We start from the raw sequence: 20,284 nt of genomic DNA, 5'->3' as shown, positions 1-20,284 counted from the left end.
AGGTCAGATTACATTAGGTTTGAGCTTAGCCCAGTAGTCTGTTTATATATTGTACAACCTTCATCAGTCAATACACACAGATTATTTCAATGTTCCTTTCTTTTCTTGTTATTTAACAAAATGTAATATCGGGTGGCAAATTTCTCGTCTATAGCCACGTGGTACATGCTACATTATCAGAAAGAATCGAGATTCGACAATTTCCAATGAACAAACCTGTCGAAAATATTCAGTGGTGGTAACGGCCAAAAATGTATACCAAAAGAAGAAATAAATTATCAACGAAATTCGACGAATATAATACTAATTTTTTTCACAATCACCAATTTTAATGATACATAACTCAACGCAAATAAAATGAGGAATAACGATAATTTGTATAATTAAAGTGATATACATTTGATATTATACAACATAAATATTTTTCTATTCTAATAGTACATGAAAAATAGTTAATAATGAATAATATTTTTATTGCAGGTGACTAAAGTAATGTCACGTGAATTCTCACACAAAACAAGGGAAGGCTTCACTTTGATCCCTCGTGATGGTCGTGGCTAATAAAAAATTCAAAACGCAATATTTAATTCCAAAACCCCTTATAAACGAGTGCTTTGTCCAATAGTGCAAGTACCTTACAATGGCTGTTCCTCATAGCTTTTACTTTCTGTTGTCTCTAACTCTTATCTCTACGCACCTAACCACTATCCATGGAGTGTTCTCAGAACAATCCCACATCAAGTTACCCTCAGATCAATACCTAACAGAGAAACTGACCCATCTCCACTTTTATTATCATGATATTAGAAATGACAAAAACCCAACAATAGTGCAAATTATTCCAACACCTAAAGGTGTTCCTAATGGGTTTGGCTCAACTTTTGTGATGGATGATGCTATGACTGAAGGGCCAGAGCTGAGTTCAAAGCATGTTGGAAGAGCTCAAGGGTTATTTGGTCTTTCTTCTTTGCAAGATCTTGGGATGACCATGTTGACTAATTTTGTTTTCACAGAGGATATCTATGCAGGGAGCACACTTAGCATGTTAGGGAGAAATCCTATTTCTGAGGAAAATAGAGAAATGCCAATAGTTGGTGGCACTGGTGTGTTTAGGTTTGCTAGGGGGTATGCCATAGCAAATAGTGTTAATTCTGTTTCTACCCCTGAACATTTTGTTGTTGAGTACAATGTCACAGTGTATCATCCCTAATTTACACTTTTGAGAGAGTGCGATATTGTATGCCCTTATGGCACCTAGATGAGACTCACTTAGAGTTTGCTAATGTAACCCTAATATAAATGTATGCAGCTGCTTTGTTTCTGGCATGTCATTTTTATCAAATTAAATATGTTTTATTGTAGTATGTTTCTATAATTATTTTGGCTTGTTGTTATATTGCTGTTAATTGGACAATGCAATATTACATGTTACGAATGAAACAGAGAGAGTATGTCTCTTATAAGGTAATATTTGATCTGGGTGTTAGTTTTTTATATAAATATTATTTTTAATTTACCAATATAAGAAGTGGAGTTCTTATCCAGTAATTACTTCTTTTCGGATAAAAATACTGTTTTAATCTTTGTTTATGATTAGTTTACTCAGAACTCTTTTCTAGTTGCATTCTATTATTCTAATCTTTCTTTATGATTAGTTTATAACATATGTTGATTCCAGTGGCAGAAGCTAGGTATTCCTGGTTTGAGTATTATGAATGAAAAAAAGAAAGAAGTTGCTGAAAGAGCTTAGTCTCTGAAGTGATTCACCCATCTTAACTCCCTATTAGCAAGGTGTCTAAGTAGCTTCTGGATACCAGTGTTCATATAAAAAAAATTAAAATATTTGTATGTATATTACTATATTCTTCTTATTTGTGTAAGAAGCAGAGTCATTAGTCTTTCTTTATCCCTTGTCTCTCAGACATCGAATCTTTCTCTTCCCCACACTTTCACTCCTGGCAGGTATGTGTGTGATTTAGTCCAGTTTATGTTCCTATATGTATACGGGAAGGGTTATATTTACAAATTTTTTGTTTACAAACTCTTACAAATTACATTGTGTTCTTCTGGGGGAACACTAGGTTACATTATGTTTTTTCGGGAGTACATAGTGTAATTTGTAAAAAAAGTTTGTAAATGGATCCTTCCCATACATGCTTGGGGGAGACACAGCAGAGTATCAACATCATGCAAATTTCGATAAACAGAAATAAGTCTAATTGTAAAACATGCTCGTTGCTGAAATAGAATATCACTATGTAACTGTGGAAGACAAAGTGCCTATCAGACAGGTGTAGATTGATTTCTTTATAGGACTAATCACTTAAAGATAAATGAAGAAAAAATGTAACCCTTTACACAAAATCCTAGAGACATGGAAGAATGCCAATTTTACAATCTTGCTACTTTCAATATATAAAATCATAAACATCTGATAATTTATAGAGTTTTGAACATTCACACACTTTGGCAAATAGCTAAATAAAAACTGAACCTCAATAAAACTTTCTAATGTGCAATCCACACAGTTTCATAGTATTCTTACATCATCAACAACGATAGCAATATCTTTGGATATTCCAAACTAGTTAATGTCACCATCACACTGCTCTTCAACAAGGAGATATATTCATCTAAGCTTCCAGGATGATACAGAAAAGAGTGGCTTACCATTCCAGCAAGCAAACAAGCAATTCTTCTCCTGATGAAGCTTATATCCATTTCCATACCTGTGCAACTGTTTTTTTGCCTGCGTTATCCCTTCATAGCTGATAGGTACCCTCCCAAAACCAGCCAATTCAAGCCTTGGGATCCAAGTCTCAAGTTTCTCATGCCTCACCTTTCTCTCAACTCCTTCACATGCAACAATGTTCTTTATTTCCTCCCCAAGTAGAGTCCTCTCCAGTATGATTCTCTCTACTTCTGTTTTTGAAACAGTAGATTCCAAGCAAGTGAACAATGCACCATAAAAGTCCAATGCTTTGTCAACCCTTTCTGTCAAAGAAGAACAATTAGTGTTGGATTCTTGTTCAGTAATCATCATCACTCTTGGTTGAAGTTTCCTCAGGCCATTTAGAAAGCACACCATCTTGGTGAAGAAGCACATAGAGGAAGTGGTAACAATGATGAATTCGAACTCGGGTTGATCTTTTGTTTCCCAAGCATCTCTGCAAAGGTTCGTTGATTCATTGATTCTGCAGGCAAGCTCCTGCTGCACACAATTGGGTCATCAGTGGCCAGAAGAGAGTGTAACTGAAGTACTGAACTGATTGCTAGAGGCTCTCCTTTCATGACAGGCAATCCTTCAAGGTCAAGATTCTCCAAAGTGCTTACAATAGCATTGAACTGAAGATGGAAATTCAACTTTTCTGCTTCTACTCTCAAATAAATGGCCATTTTCTCCAACACTTCCTTCTTCTCATGAATGCCTGTAATTTTCAGAAATGGTGTGTTATTTTGATTTTCTTTTAATCTCTTCATAAGATAAATCCACTGAGCAGCATCAGATGCACTGAGATCAATGATATTGATCACTTCTTCCCCTTCCATGGCTTCAGCAATGGCATGACTTGTGATCACATACGCAATCTCTAAAAATGGAAACATATCAAAGAATAATTTCTTAACAAGTAGTTCTTCTGATGTTGACAATGTTTTTGACAAACTCAGAGCTTTAGGTACACCACGAAAATTTTTCAGTGCTTGGCAAGCTAGGCCCTCACTCACATAGGTGGCTACTCGCTGCATTGCATCACCATCATGGGATGCAACGTGAGCAATATAGTCCAGTGCAGTATCTGCATTCACGATGCTTCCTGACTCAATAAATTTAGCACAATTATTAAGAGTAAGGACCAGGTATTTGCCCCTCTCCTCCCCATTCATATCTTTGAGCCACGGGTATGGTGAACCCAATATAAGAGATAGCTTTATCAGAAAAAAACTGGGAAAGAAGTGTAACGAAAGATAATTGTTTCTCATCAACCATTTCCACTCTCAATAACAAAATGAGTTCGGTTTTGGCAAACTCAGAAGTGTTATTGCAATGTCAAATTCAATGCATGCAGAAATAGTACAGCTTGAGAAATAATTTGTTGTTGTAATCATTCATCATTTTCAAGCAATTATCTCCCAATAAACTTTGTTCAGAATAACAAGTATTTTGAACTATTAGATACAAAAACCATTCATTAATTAGCCTTTAAGTAAAAGCTTAAGCTTTTGAGATGTATAGTTGGTGATTTTAATGACATTAGAGCTTACAAGGTCAAAGGAGAAATTGCTCTACAATTCTTTCAAGAATACCACATGATTATTGTGTTAAAATAGTAAATTCTTAAGAGAAACAAATTGTACATGAGAGGATAAAACACCTGTGGTGCCAGAAAGATTGACCAAACAGAATAGTTTCTAACCCTTTTTGATGGAATTTATTGTTTCTTCTCAACTTTCTTGAAGACCAATATTCTACTAGGTAGAGAGAGTATTACCTGGATCCATATGTTGGACCTTGGAAACCTAAAAGGCCATGCACACTCTAATTTCTTTACTACGTTTCCAATCCAATTAAAAACGCAATTGAACACTTCCTCGATGTTCCAATGTCCCCTATAAGAGAATACAAAGCTCCATAAGGACTATGGAGTTGGGTTTTATAGGGAAGTGAACCAACAGAAGTTAAAGTTCTTGTCATGAACGACTTTCTGCATTTAGCTATCGACAATACAAGGAGTCCATCTTGTCAGCATTGATTTGTACACCTTTGACCATACTTGGTTTCTTCTGTCCTTAAGATGAGATTTTTCCTTGCTAAAATAGGTACAATAGTCCAATTCAATTACAATCCAACAATGTCCAAAACTATTATTTGTGTTCATATAAAAGGCTAGCTAGTCTTAGACAAAGGAGATTGGTACTAAGAAATGTGTTTGCAAAGGAGGAGACAAAAATATTTTTCCTTACTCCTTAGTTTATGGAGCAAGAATGAGACAAGTAACTTCTGAGAAAACTAAATGTGGATAAAACATAATATGCTGATTACTATTAGATAAAGAAGTACTAAGAAAATATTTTAGCACCATATGTAAATGAATATAAAATATATCTTAGGTTAAACAAACATAGGTTTGGAACAAAATTCAAACAAAGTCGCTTTGTACATTGAACAGAGCCTTCTTATCTAACATTAAAGTCATCAATTATCGGTCTGAACAATGTTATACCATGGGAGAATCCAAGGGTTCATAGTCTGTAACTTTTCAGTTTGGACATGAAAATCTTCTAACTGTGCAACGTAAAAAACAAAGCAAGAAGAGTCCATTTGAAACCAATGGCGAACAAAATGAGCATTTCACATAGATAATAATTAGAATAATGATAATTTTACACTAGCATTACATTGATATCTTAGAAACATTTTGGATATATAGTCATGAGATGCTGATACATATGATGTCTAGCTACGTAAAATTTCTAAAATGATATCTTAAATGCTTAGAAGTGTAAATATCTTGATGTGATTGCATTTAACAACATAAAAGTAGAAGTACATTATTGACACCGCCTTTTATTGATGAATGTTTATTTTAAAATTAATATCCAAACTATTGGACAGCAGAATTTAATATATCTAAACACTACTGATTTTTGTTGTGAAACAGATTCATATTTATTTGGATTATTTGAATATGGGCAGAATTTTGACGCAGGAACATAATATTTAGGCGATAGATTGAATTTTAACAACACTGAATACAACTCACTTATGATATGGTTTCTACTATTCAGGCTACTCCGGCTCCTATTGTGGTTGAGGAACCATCTCTACCTCTCCCATCTCCAGTTGCCCGAGTATATGCAGTGACTCAGCAAGAGGCTGAGAGGTCAGCTAGTTTGGTACGAGGTATGATTTCTGTTCGTGATGAAATGCTTAGTGTTTTGTTTGATTCTGGTGCCACGCATTCTTTTATTGCTGATTATGTAGCTGAAGCATTTGGTCTGCATGTGATAAAAATGAAAACTCCTATGCATATTGTTACGGCTGTGGGAAGAGTTTTTAATGAAGACTATGTTTGTGAAAATATGAAATTCAAGTATGATGGCAGGGAATATTCTGCCGATTTTATCGTCTTACATCTTGCATCTGTGAATTTAATTCTGGGGATGGATTGGTTGTCCAAGTACTGTGTGAAGATTGACTGCTGCAGTAAAACCATTTCTGTCTCATCTCATGATGAAGAAAGGGAGTCTCCTTATTTGTCTGTACTTCGGGTGGTAAAGGCCTTGAAGGAAGGAGATTCCGGGTTTGTTTTATTGGGAGGTCTGGTTGGTGTCAACAAGGAGCCAATTTCTGTTATTCCGATTGTCTCCGAGTTTGAGGATGTCTTTCCGGATGAAATTCCGCACTTTCCTCCAAAGAGGGAAATTGAATTTGCAATTGACTTGTTACCTGGCGTGGGGCCTATCTCTCTTGCCCCATACTGGATGTCACCTCTAGAATTATCTGAATTGAAGAAGCAGGTCGAAGACTTGTCCAGTAAGAATTTTATCAGACCAAGTGTGTCTCCGTGGGGAGCACCGGTGATCTTCGTTAAGAAGAAGGATGGGTCTATGAGATTATGTACAGACTACCGGCAGTTGAACAAGGTTACTGTTAAGAATAAGTATCCTTTGTCGCGTATAGATGATTTGTTGGATCAGTTGCGTGGTGCAACTGTATTTTCTAAGATTGATCTCCGGTCCGGGTATCATCAAATCCGGGTAAAGCCGGATGACATTCCGAAGACAGCTTTCAGGTCCCGATATGGGCACTATAAGTATCTGGTTATTCCATTTGGGCTTACAAATGCACCAGCCGTTTTCATGAGTTATATGAATCGGATCTTTAAAACCTATCTGGATCTGTTTGTGGTTGTCTTTATTGATGACATACTGGTATATTCAAAGAGTAAAGAAGAGCATTCTGAGCATTTAAAGGTTGTTTTGCAGATTCTGAGAGAGCATCAGTTGTATGCTAAACCGTCAAAGTGTGAATTATGGCTTTCTGAGATACAATTTCTGGGCCATGTCTTCTCATCGGAAGGAGTGACAGTGGACCCGAGTAAGATTGAAGCAGTGTTAGAATGGGAACGTCCTAAAAATATTACAGAGATCAGGAGTTTTCTTGGTTTGGCTGGGTATTATAGGCGTTTAATTGAGGGATTCTCACGGATGGTACTACCTTTGACACGGTTAACCCGTAAGGGGAACCCATTTGTGTGGACCCAAGAATGTGAAGTGAGTTTTCAGGAGTTGAAAAGGAAGTTGACTACAGCTCCGGTATTGATATTGCCGGATCCTACCAGTAAATTTGTGGTGTATTGTGATGCTTTTAAGTCTGGGTTAGGCTGTGTTTTAATGCAGTTCCGTCAGGTGGTTGCTTATGCTTCTCGGCAGTTAAAGCCGCATGAGGAGAACTATCCGACACATGATCTTGAGCTGGCAGCCGTAGTGTTCGCATTGAAAATCTGGTGACACTTTCTATACGGGGGCGATTTCATTGTCTACAGTGACCACAAAAGTTTGAAGTATCTGTTTGATCAGAAAGAGCTGAATATGAGGCAACGCCGATGGGTGGAATTCCTGAAGGATTATGATTTTGAATTGCAATATCACCCCGGTAAGGCCAATGTAGTAGCAGATGCTTTAAGCAGAAAGGCGCTTGGTATGGCCAATTTGATGATTTCGGAGTATAATTTGATTGAGAAATTCAGGGATCTCCGCATTCCTGTGAATGCAGAGGATAGCCCGCATTTATTGACTACTACGGTAGTCCTGAACTCATTAGTTGAGCGGATTAAAGAAGCTCAATATTGCTTGATGAAGAGATTCAGTCTATGAAAGAGCAGGACTTTGTGTCCACGGATAGGTTCGGTCTTAAGTTTTACAAAGATCGGATCATTGTTCCGAAGGGTCAAATGGTAGATGAGGTATTGGCTGAGGGCCATATGGGTAAGTACACTATCCATCCTGGTGCTACCAAGATGTACCAAGACTTGAAACGAAACTTCTGGTGGTCGGGAATGAAGAAAGATATTGCTTTGTTTGTGAGTAAGTGTTTGACATGTCAGAAAGTTAAGATTGAGCATCAGAGACCTTCTGGATTATTGCAGCCCTTGGATATTCCAGAATGGAAATGGGTCAGTATTTCTATGGATTATGTGGTGGCATTACCGAGAACTCAGGCTGGTTTTGATTCTATCTGGGTAGTTGTTGACAGATTGACAAAGTCTGCACATTTCATACCAGTCAAAACGAGTTTCTCTACAGAGCAGCTGGCTCGGTTATATGTAAGGGAGATTGTGAAACTGCATGGTGTTCCTGAAAGTATCATTAGTGATCCGGACCCTAAATTTACTTCTAGACTTTGGGATGCTGTGCAACAGGCATTCGGTACATAGCTGAGGCTGAGTACGGCTTATCATCCCCAGACTGATGGTCAGACTGAGAGGACTATTCAGACCCTGGAGGACATGTTGAGGGCTTGTGCCTTAGAGCAGGGAAATTCATGGGATAAATATCTTCCTCTGGTGGAATTTTCCTACAATAATAGTTATCATGCCAGTTTAGGCATGACTCCCTATGAAGCTTTGTATGGTCGTAGGTGCAGGGCGCCTACTTGTTGGTCAGAAATTGGTGAGAGGCAGTTATTTGGGCTTGATATGGTCCAAGAGACTACCGATCAAATTATAATGATTAAGGATCGATTGAAGAAAGTACAGAGTCGCCAAAAGAGTTATTATGATGCAAAGCATCGACCCCTTGAATTTTCAGAAGGGGATCATGTATTTATCTGTTTGTCTCCAACTACGGGTGTTGGGCGGGCTTTAGGAGTGAGGAAGTTGAGTCCTAGGTTCATTGGGCCCTACCAGATTATAAAGAGGGTCAGACCTGTGGCATACCAGCTTGCCTTACCTCTACATCTGTCAAATCTGCATAGTGTTTTTCACATCAGCCAACTTCTAAAATACGTGTCGGATGCGTCCCACATTGTTCAGCGGAACGATATTGAAGTAAGGAATGACTTGAAATTTGTTGTGGGACCGTTGAAGGTTCTAGCTCGTGATGAAAAATTGTTGAGAAACAAGACTATTCCCATTATCAAGGTGCAATGGGAAGGATTGACTCCTGAGGACGCTACTTGGGAGCGGGAGAATGAAATTCTCTAGCAGTACCCTGAGTTTGACGTCAGGTATATGTTTTATTTGATATTTGATTTTGTGGGCAAAATCCTTAAAAGGTGGCGTGAATATAATGACCCTAACTGATAAATCATAATTAGAGGTTTAATTTAAGGATTTAAATGCCATAATTAGATTCAGTGAGTGATTTCGAATATTTTGACTGTAATCATGACTAGGTTATGAACAGTGCGTTCTGTCGGAGAATTCGCAGTCTTGTGAATTAACCGGTAGAGCTTAAATAAGAAAAATGATTTTAGAGACATAATTTGACAATTCTGACTCCATATATGAGTTCAGAACGAAAAATTGTATAGTCTGGCACTTTCCGTGAAAATCTCGTAAATAGTGTTTTCTACAGGGTATTTTGTACCGTTGTTTAAGCAACCGGTTGAGTCCAGAAACAAATAATTGATGAAGTAAGAATAAGAAAGTCCAATATATGTTAAGCAAGTCAATATAGGCCCAAGAAAATGATAAGTTTATAAGTGTTAAGTTTCAAAAATAAGTAAAGTACAGTTAGTGGTTCACAGTGCATTTCGTCAAAAACGGTGCAGAAACCATACTGTGAATTATGAATATTGTTCCTTAGGAAATAAAAATTAATGTAAATGATTTTAGAAAAATAAAAATATATTTGTAGCGTTGAGTTAGTTCCGGGTCAGTTTAAGTAAAAATACGCGAAAGAAAAACATCTGTTAAAAAGTCACATGTGTCTATAAAGCTTTTGTCATCCAAGTGAATCACTATTCACACAACTAAAGCTCCTTTCTCTCTCTTGCAAACCGAGGAGTGCATCATGGAAGGGGGGGTTTAGGGCTTGATTTCCTTCTTTGATTTCTTCTTGAATATTCCACCAAATCCAATGACCCACCACATGAAATTGATTGGAAACCACTCAATGAATCCATTCCACCTATTAGTTTGAGCTATAGTTGAGTGTGTGAGGAGTTCTTCCTCCCTCCATGATGCACTCCTCGGATTGCAAGAGAGAGAAAGGAGCTTTAGTTGTGTGAATAGTGATTCACTTGGATGACAAAGCTTTATAGACACATGTGACTTTTTAACAGATGTTTTTCTTTCGCGTATTTTTACTTAAACTGACCCGGAACTAACTCAACGCTACAAACATATTTTTATTTTTCTAAAATCATTTACATTAATTTTTATTTCCTAAGGAACAATATTCATAATTCACAGTATGGTTTCTGTGCCGTTTTTGACGAAATGCACTGTGAACCACTAACTGTACTTTATTTATTTTTGAAACTTAACACTTATAAACTTATCATTTTCTTGGGCCTATATTGACTTGCTTGGCATATATTGGACTTTCTTATTCTTACTTCATCAATTATTTGTTTCTGGACTCTATCGGTTGCTTAAACAGCGGTACAAAATACCCGGTAGAAAACACTATTCACGAGATTTTCACGGAAAGTGCCAGACTATACAATTTTTTTTTTGGAGGTTACAAGGAATTGAACACAACACCCTACACTACACACACTCCTAACACACACACCTCACACCACTAGGCTAACCCTAGTGGTGCCAGACTATACAATTTTTCGTTCTGAACTCATATATGGAGCCAGAATTGTCAAATTATGTCTCTAAAATCATTTTGCTTATTTAAGCTCTACCGGTTAATTCACAAGACTGTGAATTCTCCGACAGAACGCACTGTTCATAACCTAGTCATGATTACAGTCAAAATACTCGAAATCACTCACTGAATCTAATTATGGCATTTAAATCCTTAAATTAAACCTCTAATTAAGATTTACCAATTAGGATCATTATACATGCCAACTAATGCAAAGAGTATTCATATTCAAACAGAAGGATTCAAAGTTCAAACATTCAAACAAAAGTAGCAATCCATACTCATCTCACTGGCACAAAAACCTCCTGTAAAATAGTTTAAATAATGGGACTTTCTAAAATTAATAGAAACCTATAATCCAAGGCACAAGAGTTCTTTGTACCAAACATTCATATGTAAGGTGCAACAATAGCAAGTGCCTTTATCTGAATGGTGTTCATTAGGTGTGTCTAGTCACAAAGGAGTATACCTAGAATTGTCTTGGATTATGAAGACACCTTTTTCTCTTGTGGCTAACATGACTTCTGTGTTGGGACCAAAAAATCATACACATAATCGAAAAACAGAAAAAAGAGAAAGGAAGAAAGAAAATTGACACAGATTTATCCCAATTCACCAAATGTGAGCTACATCTAGTAATATTTCACTATATTCTCTTCCTTGCACTTGTTACAAAGCACTTTATTTACAAGAGAAATACAAATAGGTTTATAAATCCTAAGCAACAACAGGTATTCATGAAGAGGACCTGTTGGCTTTCTCTGTGTCCAGCTAACTTGAGTCGCTATCTGAATACAAAGTATAGCCATACCCAACATCGTGTACTGCTCTTTTTCTCAATGGTTGCTATTCGTCATTAGTTCCTTCATCAGTTGAACATTAGGAATGCTTTCCTTCATAGTGATTTTGACAAAAAAAGGTTACATAGCAACCATATGGGTTTGTTGCTCTTGAAGAATCTGGTCTAGCGTGTCATTTTTCGCAAATCTTTGTATGTTCATCTCAATGATTAAGCTCTTTTATGCAACGGTTTGGTATGACTCAGCAACTAAATGGATTTGTTCTTAGAGGGAGTCTGACCTAGTGTGTCATCTTCACAAACCTTTTTAAGTTGGTCTGTATGCAAATGTCAAGCTTCCGAGGGTACCATTATGACATCAACATTAGGATTCTGTCATTTACATTCTTAAGTTTTAGCTCCCTAGATGCGAATTGGGCAAATTCTCCTATTGATCAACAATTAACTTCAAGGTGTTGCGTGTTCTTTGAATGCAATATGATATCATAGAAAAGTAAAAAACAAAATATAGTTGCAAGGTTAAGTGCCTAAGTAGAATACCGAGCACACCGAGCAATGGCCTTGCAAGCTCATTTGGTTGAACAACTTCTTAAAGAACATTGATTTGGGGACACTATGCAAATGATACTTACATGTAACAATCAAGCGGCTTTGTGTATCAACTCATATCCTATAATAACCCTCACATGTAGTAGTTGTGGATTTAATTATGAATTAATGATTTTAATCATAATATTGAAGAATAATTATAAGAAAAGTAGAAGAAAAAGAAATAAAGTCACAATTTGGTAAAAGAAGAAATAAAATCTTTCAAAATTCATAACTTGAGCTAGAGACCTCCAAATCACTTCGTTCCAAAGCCAAACTTGTGAGAAATTTCGAGAAGAATCCATTGGTACCAGTATTTTTGGGTGGGTTTTGATGGAGTTTGAAGCCATGGGAGCTTAGAAACTCATCTCTCCTTTGTTCTAGAATGCATTGTGGTAAGAAATTCCTTTCCTTTTTCATGTTTTTATGAAGATTGAATTTAGGTTTCCATTTTGAAACTTTGGCTTGAATGAGCATTTGATTGAGGCTTAGCTCATGTTGAGAAAAATGTTTAGATGAAGATTTTAACAGTTAAAATGTATTCGAAAAAATTAAAGATACCGTATTTTTGAATAGTATCGTATACATGAATAGTGACATATACGTGAATAGTACTGTAGAGATGAACAATACCGTATATATAAATTTATGATGAATAATGATGTAAATGTGTTCATTGGTTATAGTGTGAGACCAAATGGACTTATGGAGCAAGAGCATGGACTAGAGCAAGATATGGACGTTGAGCAAGCTCTTAATTATTTGAGATTGAGGTAAGTATCAAACAATAGTTTGATGTGAAACTTATATGAAATGAATATATGTTTAATTGTGATAAATTCACCATAGATAGGTGTGTTGGTCATTTGTTGAGCATTTTGTTGGCTTGTGGACCTTTGACTTGGAAGAGGCTAGAAAAAGAGCTATCCCAGGTAAGCTTTCGGTCCTTGGGGTTAATCCCCCGTTTGTTCCACCAGACTCTGAGGGAGGATGGTAGTTTGATATGGTATGTTGAAAATGAACTATTATGTGTTGCATGTATATGTATGTATATTTGTGTGCCACATAAGACGGTGTTTCCTTGTGTGAGGCATAAGACAGTGTTTCCTTATGCATAGTATGAGACAGTGTTTCCTCATACGGTATGTTGCAAGACGGTGTTTCCTTGCGTAATGCATACTTGTTATATTCTCTGGCCAGTAGGATTACATCATTGCACACTGCATTGTCATACATATTCTGATGCATGCATGGATATTTTATGTGCTGTGATTATACCAGAAGTGAGCTTATGGGTGGAAGAGCCCTCCAAGGGTCCCTAGCTTACTGAGGTAATTACATTATCTCATCCCGCGTTATGAGAATTACCATTTCAGGTACAGAGTTGATGGTGCTGAGACATAACGTGACAAGAAGCCAGATGAGAGATATTACCTGACATGATAGTTAGAATTAGCTTGTTATACTGATACGTATTTGGCATGGTTTTATTTTGGATATGTATCTATATGCCATGTCATTATTTTCAGAGCATAGGAGATGTCTATGCCATGTTGATAGTTTATCTATTTTGTTAGTTATGTATGTATATGTCTGGGTTACTTATTTGATTACATCTCTTTTAGTTGGTTGATGTAATCATGTAAGTAACTTTATGGATATTATTTTGAGACCTGTTATGTATGGGATAGCCTATGCCATGGATGGCTGGATAATATGGTTTATGTCTGGATTATATCAAATTGTCAATCAGGTTGAAATTATCTTTGTGGGAATTATCTCCAGTGGTCCAAAATGCAGAGAAAATGATGTCCCTTTTATTTTGGCCATGGAAGTGAAAACGTTTGCAATACATAAGGAAAAAGAGAAAATTTATTCAGTTAGTTTCCGCATTAATTAAGTTGAGCATGTTGCGCTTACTATCGTATGAATGTTAATTAACCGGTTGCAGACGGGGCGTTACATATCCAGTGTTTTACGGTAAGACCAAACACATTGAGGTAGATTATCACATCATTAAGAAAAATATCCTATCGCATATATGTTAGGTAGCCATGTGAAGCCTAAAGCTAAAGCAAGGGAGACCTCTATGAATGAACTAAACGACAACCCACAATGAGTAAACCGACACCACATCATAACCAAAAGCTTTAAAGCATTGAGTTTCTAAGTCTTTCACTTATATGTTTCTTGCTTGGTCAATTTGTAACTAGAGTGAGAATTCATCACTCATATTTGCATTCCCAACAATCAAGTGTGTGCATTGACACAATTTTCAACATATGCTTCTCTTTTCTCTCTGAACATACTCAAACATGCCTTTGGCATAGCTATGTCTCAATTTCTTATGCGGGAGTTTTTCGCAGCTTTGGTTGATTTACCAACCACCACCTTCTGTTGTAAATGAACATGAGTTTTAGCCAATGCTATGTAGTATGTACTAATATAACTGAAGTTGGTGATCCTGCAAAAGCTTGAGTAAGAAAAATGTGGTGGTCCATTTCAATAAAAGCCAAAGAGCACCAAACCTCCAAAGAGATACAAACCAAGAGCAGTGACATTTAAAAATTTATTTGAAAATTCAACAAACGTGGGAATAAAAAATGAAACATGTTGTACAGAAATGAATTGATATTAACATTAGCAACAATACAAGATGGATATGTTGTTTGACTTCTTTAAAAACACCCAGCAGCTAATGAGAACAAAAACACAAAATCCTTTATACATTGAAACAATTAAAACTTAGAAAAGAAAGAAAGATGAAAGTACAAACCCATCCACCTCCTAGTCTTGTTGATTATTTCATTTTATATCTCTTCAAACCCATGGCATAATAATTAAACACCTCAAGGGGACCTTCATATTCCAGCAGATATATATATATATAGATATATATATATATATATATGAAGATTCATCTCCTAAAATTCCATGCCGATACAGAGAAGAGGGGTCTATCACTCCAGCAGACAAGCAAGCAATCATTCTCTTCTCGAAACTTGTATTTATGACCATAGCTCTGCAACAGATTCTTTGCTTCTATTCTCCCATTGTAGCTCAAAGGTACCTTCACAAACCCAGCCATTTCAAGCCTTTGAATCCATTTCTCAAGTTTCTCATGCCTCTCCTTTCTGTCAACCCCCTCACAAGCAATAATGTTCTTTATCTGCTCTCCGAGAAGCTTGCTCTCAAGTTTTTGTCTCTCTGCTGATGTTCTCATAACAGTAGACTCCAAGCAATCAAACAATGCACTGTAAAAGTACATTGCTCTGTCAAATCTCTCCATCAAATTAGATCCATTTAGATTTGATTCTTGTTCAGTTATCACAAATAGTTTTGGTTGAAGCTTTCGCATAGCATTAAGAAAGATCCCCATCTTAGGAGAAGCACCAAAAGAAAGAGGTGATAATGCAGAATCGGGACTCAAGATATAAGCATTGATCATATCTCTCTCAAGCCATTCTGCGAAAGTCCTTTGGCCCATGTGCACTGCTCTATGCAGATTCATTGATGCTGCTCCTGCTGGTGAGAATTTCCCAACAACTTCATCATCAGTTGCAAGAAGAGAATGCAGCTGAAGAACAGAAGTAATTGCAAGAGCATCTCCTGTCTTGACAGGCAAGTTTTCAAAATCAACATCTTCCAATTTGCTAACAATTGGATAGAACTGCAAAGGAAAATCCAAATTCCCAGCTTCAGTTGTTAAATGAAACCTCATTTGGTCCAAAACCTCTTTCTTTTCATGAATGCCTGTAATTTTCAAATTGGGTGGTCCTCCTTGACGTTTCTTTAAAGTTAGTAGAAGATTTATCCATTGAGCTGGCTCAGAACAATGGAGATCAATAATATGAACAAACTTTTCAAATTCCATTGCTTCAACAATCGCTTGATTCGCGATCAGGTATGAAAACTTCAAAAAGGGACACAATTCATAGAAGTATTTCTGAACAAGGATGTCTTCAGAAGACAATGAAGTTTTTGAGGAATTGAGAGCTTTATATACACCAGGTAAATGTTTGACTATCCTGTAACCAAGTGCTTCACTGAAATAGGTGACCATCCGTTGTGCTGCATCACCTTCAGGAGATGAAATTTGAGAAATATATTCAAGTCCAATATCTGCATTCTTGATGCTGCCTGATGCAACACATTTAGCACACTCAATTAGAAGACTCATCGGATTTAAGCTTTGGGAATCCCATATCATCTCCCTCAGCCACTGGTACGGTGAACCTAGTCCATAATAGCTGAATTAGCATAAGTAAGATCCATAGGTGTGAAGAAAAAACAAAAGATGTTCATTCCACTCAAAGCATCTAAATGTTGGAACTAAGTATCATTTTTCTAGAAGCAATCTTACCAATTACACAAGGACTCTTCTAAAATATAAGTTCTAACAAAACATGTCATCAAGTCCAAGGAATAATTATTCTGTTCTTTCACCAAACTAACATAAATGATTCTGTAAAAGAAAAGTTAGCTGAAGAGCAATAGTTAAATCAAAAATGAAAAGCTGTAAAATAATAATGTGGAGATATCTTCTCCTAAGTGATCAACTTATCATATACTAAGTTCACAGCCTGAAAATATGTTTTAGATTTGCTCATATTGTTGTCTGTGATGTCTGTGGTGGTAGAAAGTGTGGCTTACCACTTCAAACGGAAATTTCAACTAATTACAATAATGTCAAATATTATATCCAAAATAATGATAAAATAACGCAAATAATTAATTCTAATAAATGGCGAACAGGCTGTCAAATCTAATGAATGACCAAGCATAGTTTTTGAGCTTTTTCGGTGACTTTAGTTTACTTTTTATACTAAAATTTTTTTCATACACTTCTCGCAATGTTAAGCTCTAAATTGTATCCCCTTTTTTTTACTTTTAGGGGCTCAAATTTTTAGTAACTACTGAGCAATCAAGTCCATAAGAGAACTAAGTGATGCGCATGAAAAGATTAAAGTTTGTGTTGTTTCTCCTTTCTGTTTTTAAAAGCATCAATTTCTTTAGCCATGAATTCTTAAAGAACAAAGAGTATTACCTGAGTCCATAGGTGCACCTTGAACAACTGATCAAGCAACACGACCAACTTCAAATTATTAACAGCTAGCCTTCTTGGTATGTCAAGAAGGCCTCTAAAGAGCAAAAAAACCAAAGGTCCTATTGTTACCCGGCTAAATGCAAAGCTCTTAAGTGTTTGTGGTATAGAGCTTTATAGAGAATAGAACCCCTTGTCCTGAAGAGTTTCCCAATAACGGACAAGAGAAGGGGTTGTTTTTGTCACCTCTAATTTGTCACCTTTCTGATGCATCAGAGGAATATGAAATTTCTGAAATTCAGAACCCCCTCTCTGCCCAAAATTGTCTCTATATAGAATAAGACACATTAGTGCTGGACAGAAAGGGTATCATTGTCAAATACAATCATGTCCAAACAGGTTTTGCTTGTTTCTTAGTGGTTGATGATGAGATTTGCAAGGAAAATCCTAGGAACATCCTCCAAAACAATGTTTGGATTATGTCGAAGGCTTCCCCTCCACTGGGGAACTTCTCCTTGGACAAATGAGAAACAGACAATTCAGTAGTTGAGATTAAGATAACCAATGTGGATAAGAATTTTCATATGCATATTCTCATATAGGAAGTGGTTCCAATAGTATGCTCTCTATGCAGTAAATAATATTCTAATGAATCGATGTCTTGAGGATACTACAAGACCCCCTGATTTATAAATATGATCAACTTGGATTACAATAAGCTTCATTCAAGGCACTTGACCTTTGCTCTTTAGTTAGACCATTTTGGATCAGTGTCCTATTATAATCGCACTGCACATGCTAAGAAAACTGAATTTATATAAGGGAATGATCCGTTTACGAACTCTTTTACAAAATATACTAAGTCTGACTAGTCATACACTCTTGATTGAAGTATGACCGGTCAGACATAGTATAGTTTATAAAAGTTTGTAAACAAAAAAATTGTAAATATAATCTTCTCCTTATATATATATATATATATATATATATATATATTGGGCAGAATTATTTTATGCCCGTTTAATTTACATTTTCAATTCTAATCATTGATCTTATTTATATTTAATTGCTATAAATTTTTAAATATGTAAGTCATTAATGTAAACAGATCCATAATTAAGATTAGACGGAAGATTTTTTATTTCTATACATATGTAAATTGATCTTCACACACACACACACATATATATATATATAGGAAGGATATTGTAACAACCAAGCTGTGTTACTACCATGTTACTACCAATCAATCTCACCGTTAGATCGATTATGTTGATCCAACGGTTATATTTATTTTCATCTTTGTATAGTCATGATTTCCCAAATTTAATACTTTATATTTATTTCCACCTTTGTATGGTTATGATTTCCCATACTTAATGCTTTCACTTTAAATATGAGGAATCATAATCATATAAAGATGAAAATAAATATAACCGTTGGATCAACATAATTAATCTAACGGTGAGATTGATTGGTAGTAACATGGTAGTAACATAACTTGGTTGTTACAATATCTTTTCCTATATATATATATATATGGGGAAAACCATTAGATCAAAAAAGTTCAATGGTGTAACAAGCTTACAAATCAGAGCCATCGGATCTAATGGCTTTCAGATGAGGTGTCAAACTTTAAATTTGACACCAGTGTCAAAGTATCCTATATATATATATATAGGGTTCGTTTTTTCTGCAGTTACTGCAGATAAGCTATCTGCAGTAAGCCCAATACGACGTCGTTTTGGGACGGAAATCATGGTGTTTTTGTAATTTTAATTTATTTCAGGATTACAAGTCTTTATATTTATAATTTTTTAAGATTTCAATACTAAAACGACGTAGTTTTGGAAATAAATGAAGATAATTTATCTGCATTAACTGCAGAAACATTTTTCCCATATATATATATATATAACTTAAAATTAATCATGCCCAGTGTTCTACAATTTGCCCTTTCAACACTTCTCCCTCTGTATCTAAAAAATAAAAGATGATAATCCATATGCAGAAGATGTAACGCCCGACCGCTTCAAGAATCAATGACTATCCCCACATACTAACACGAGACTTTTCAGTATGTTTTTTCCTCACTCGCACACTTCCTGGGAAAACTTCTCAGGAGGTCACCCATCCAAAAATTGCTCCAAGTCAAGCACGCTTAACTGTGGAGTTCTTTCGTTTTGGGCTACCAAAAAGAAGATGCATCTTGTTAGCATAGGTAGTACCAATTAATTCTTATAAGTTATCCCAAACTGTGCAGTCTCACACCTGCACAGTCTTTGGAATCCCTCTCTTTCGGGTGTCGATTCGAATCATTCATGCATGTAACCCCCCACTGGAAGCCTGTCAGGAGCCGCTCCTTGTCCATGCCCTTTCGCACCGGCGATCACTCCCCGCCCTCGTTAGCGCTCGAGATGTTACATGCCCACCAGCTTCCGCCTGGTTCGTCCTCGAACCACACCGTACTGGAAGAGAGGCCTGCTCTGATACCACTTGTAACGCCTGGAAACTTGCAAGGGGACTGTCCCCACACACTAACACGAGACTTTTCAGCGTGCTTTGTCCTCACTCGCACACTTCCCGGGAAAACTTCCCAGGAGGTCACTCATCCCTGAATTGCTCCAAGTCAAGAACGCTTAACTGTGGAGTTCTTCCGATCCAGGCTACCAAAAAGTAGATGCATCTTGTTAGTATAGGTAGTACCAATTAATTCTTATAAGTCATTCCCAACTGTACCGTCCCATACCAGCACAGTCTGTGGAATCCCTCTCTTTCGGGTGTTGATTCGATTCATTCATGTACCCCCGTCCCTAGAAGCCTGCCAGGAGCCGCTCCTTGTCCGTGGCCTTGCGCACCGGCGATCACTCCCCGCCCTCGTCAGCGCCCGGGATGTTACATGCCCACCAGCTTCCGCCTGGTTCGTCCTCGAACCACACCGTACTGGATGAGAGGCCCTGCTCTGATACCATCTTGTAACGCCCGACCGCTTCAAGAATCAATGACTATCCCCACATACTAACACG

At 36.7% G+C, this 20,284-nt stretch overlaps 4 protein-coding genes across 4 annotated transcripts; 1 reads left to right on the top strand and 3 right to left on the bottom strand.

Annotated features, from left to right (window-relative positions):
• Positions 1–634: 634 nt before the first annotated feature.
• On the top strand, positions 635–1,321 carry LOC133295316 (dirigent protein 21-like). Its single transcript, XM_061494124.1, has one exon. It carries the CDS (start codon positions 641–643, stop codon positions 1,208–1,210), a length of 570 nt encoding a protein of 189 aa, XP_061350108.1. The 5' UTR covers positions 635–640; the 3' UTR covers positions 1,211–1,321.
• A 1,308-nt stretch (positions 1,322–2,629) lies between these two features.
• LOC133295314 (GRAS family protein TF80-like) lies at positions 2,630–3,043 on the bottom strand. The gene has a single exon (XM_061494122.1). It carries the CDS (start codon positions 3,041–3,043, stop codon positions 2,630–2,632), a length of 414 nt encoding a protein of 137 aa, XP_061350106.1.
• A 29-nt stretch (positions 3,044–3,072) lies between these two features.
• LOC133295313 (GRAS family protein TF80-like) lies at positions 3,073–3,885 on the bottom strand. The gene has a single exon (XM_061494121.1). It carries the CDS (start codon positions 3,883–3,885, stop codon positions 3,073–3,075), a length of 813 nt encoding a protein of 270 aa, XP_061350105.1.
• Positions 3,886–15,131: 11,246 nt separating this feature from the next.
• Positions 15,132–17,271, bottom strand: LOC133295317 (GRAS family protein TF80-like). The gene is made up of 2 exons (XM_061494125.1): positions 17,262–17,271; positions 15,132–16,450 (listed from the first exon to the last, which is right to left on the bottom strand). Exons 1-2 carry the CDS (start codon positions 17,269–17,271, stop codon positions 15,132–15,134), a joined length of 1,329 nt encoding a protein of 442 aa, XP_061350109.1.
• Positions 17,272–20,284: the final 3,013 nt, after the last annotated feature.

The sequence above is a fragment of the Gastrolobium bilobum genome, unplaced genomic scaffold (genome assembly GCF_033153095.1).
Source record: "Gastrolobium bilobum isolate Gb01-03AN ecotype WA unplaced genomic scaffold, APGP_CSIRO_Gbil_v1 utg3729, whole genome shotgun sequence".
NCBI classification, from domain to species: domain Eukaryota; kingdom Viridiplantae; phylum Streptophyta; class Magnoliopsida; order Fabales; family Fabaceae; genus Gastrolobium; species Gastrolobium bilobum.
This window is presented reverse-complemented; position numbering and strand designations above follow the sequence as displayed.

What these genes read in the sequence shown, in the direction of transcription:
- LOC133295316 (XM_061494124.1), top strand. Translation starts at nt 641, where the DNA reads ATGGCTGTTCCTCATAGCTTTTACTTTCTGTTGTCTCTAACTCTTATC.
- LOC133295314 (XM_061494122.1), bottom strand. Translation starts at nt 3,043, where the DNA reads ATGATGATTACTGAACAAGAATCCAACACTAATTGTTCTTCTTTGACA.
- LOC133295313 (XM_061494121.1), bottom strand. Translation starts at nt 3,885, where the DNA reads ATGAATGGGGAGGAGAGGGGCAAATACCTGGTCCTTACTCTTAATAAT.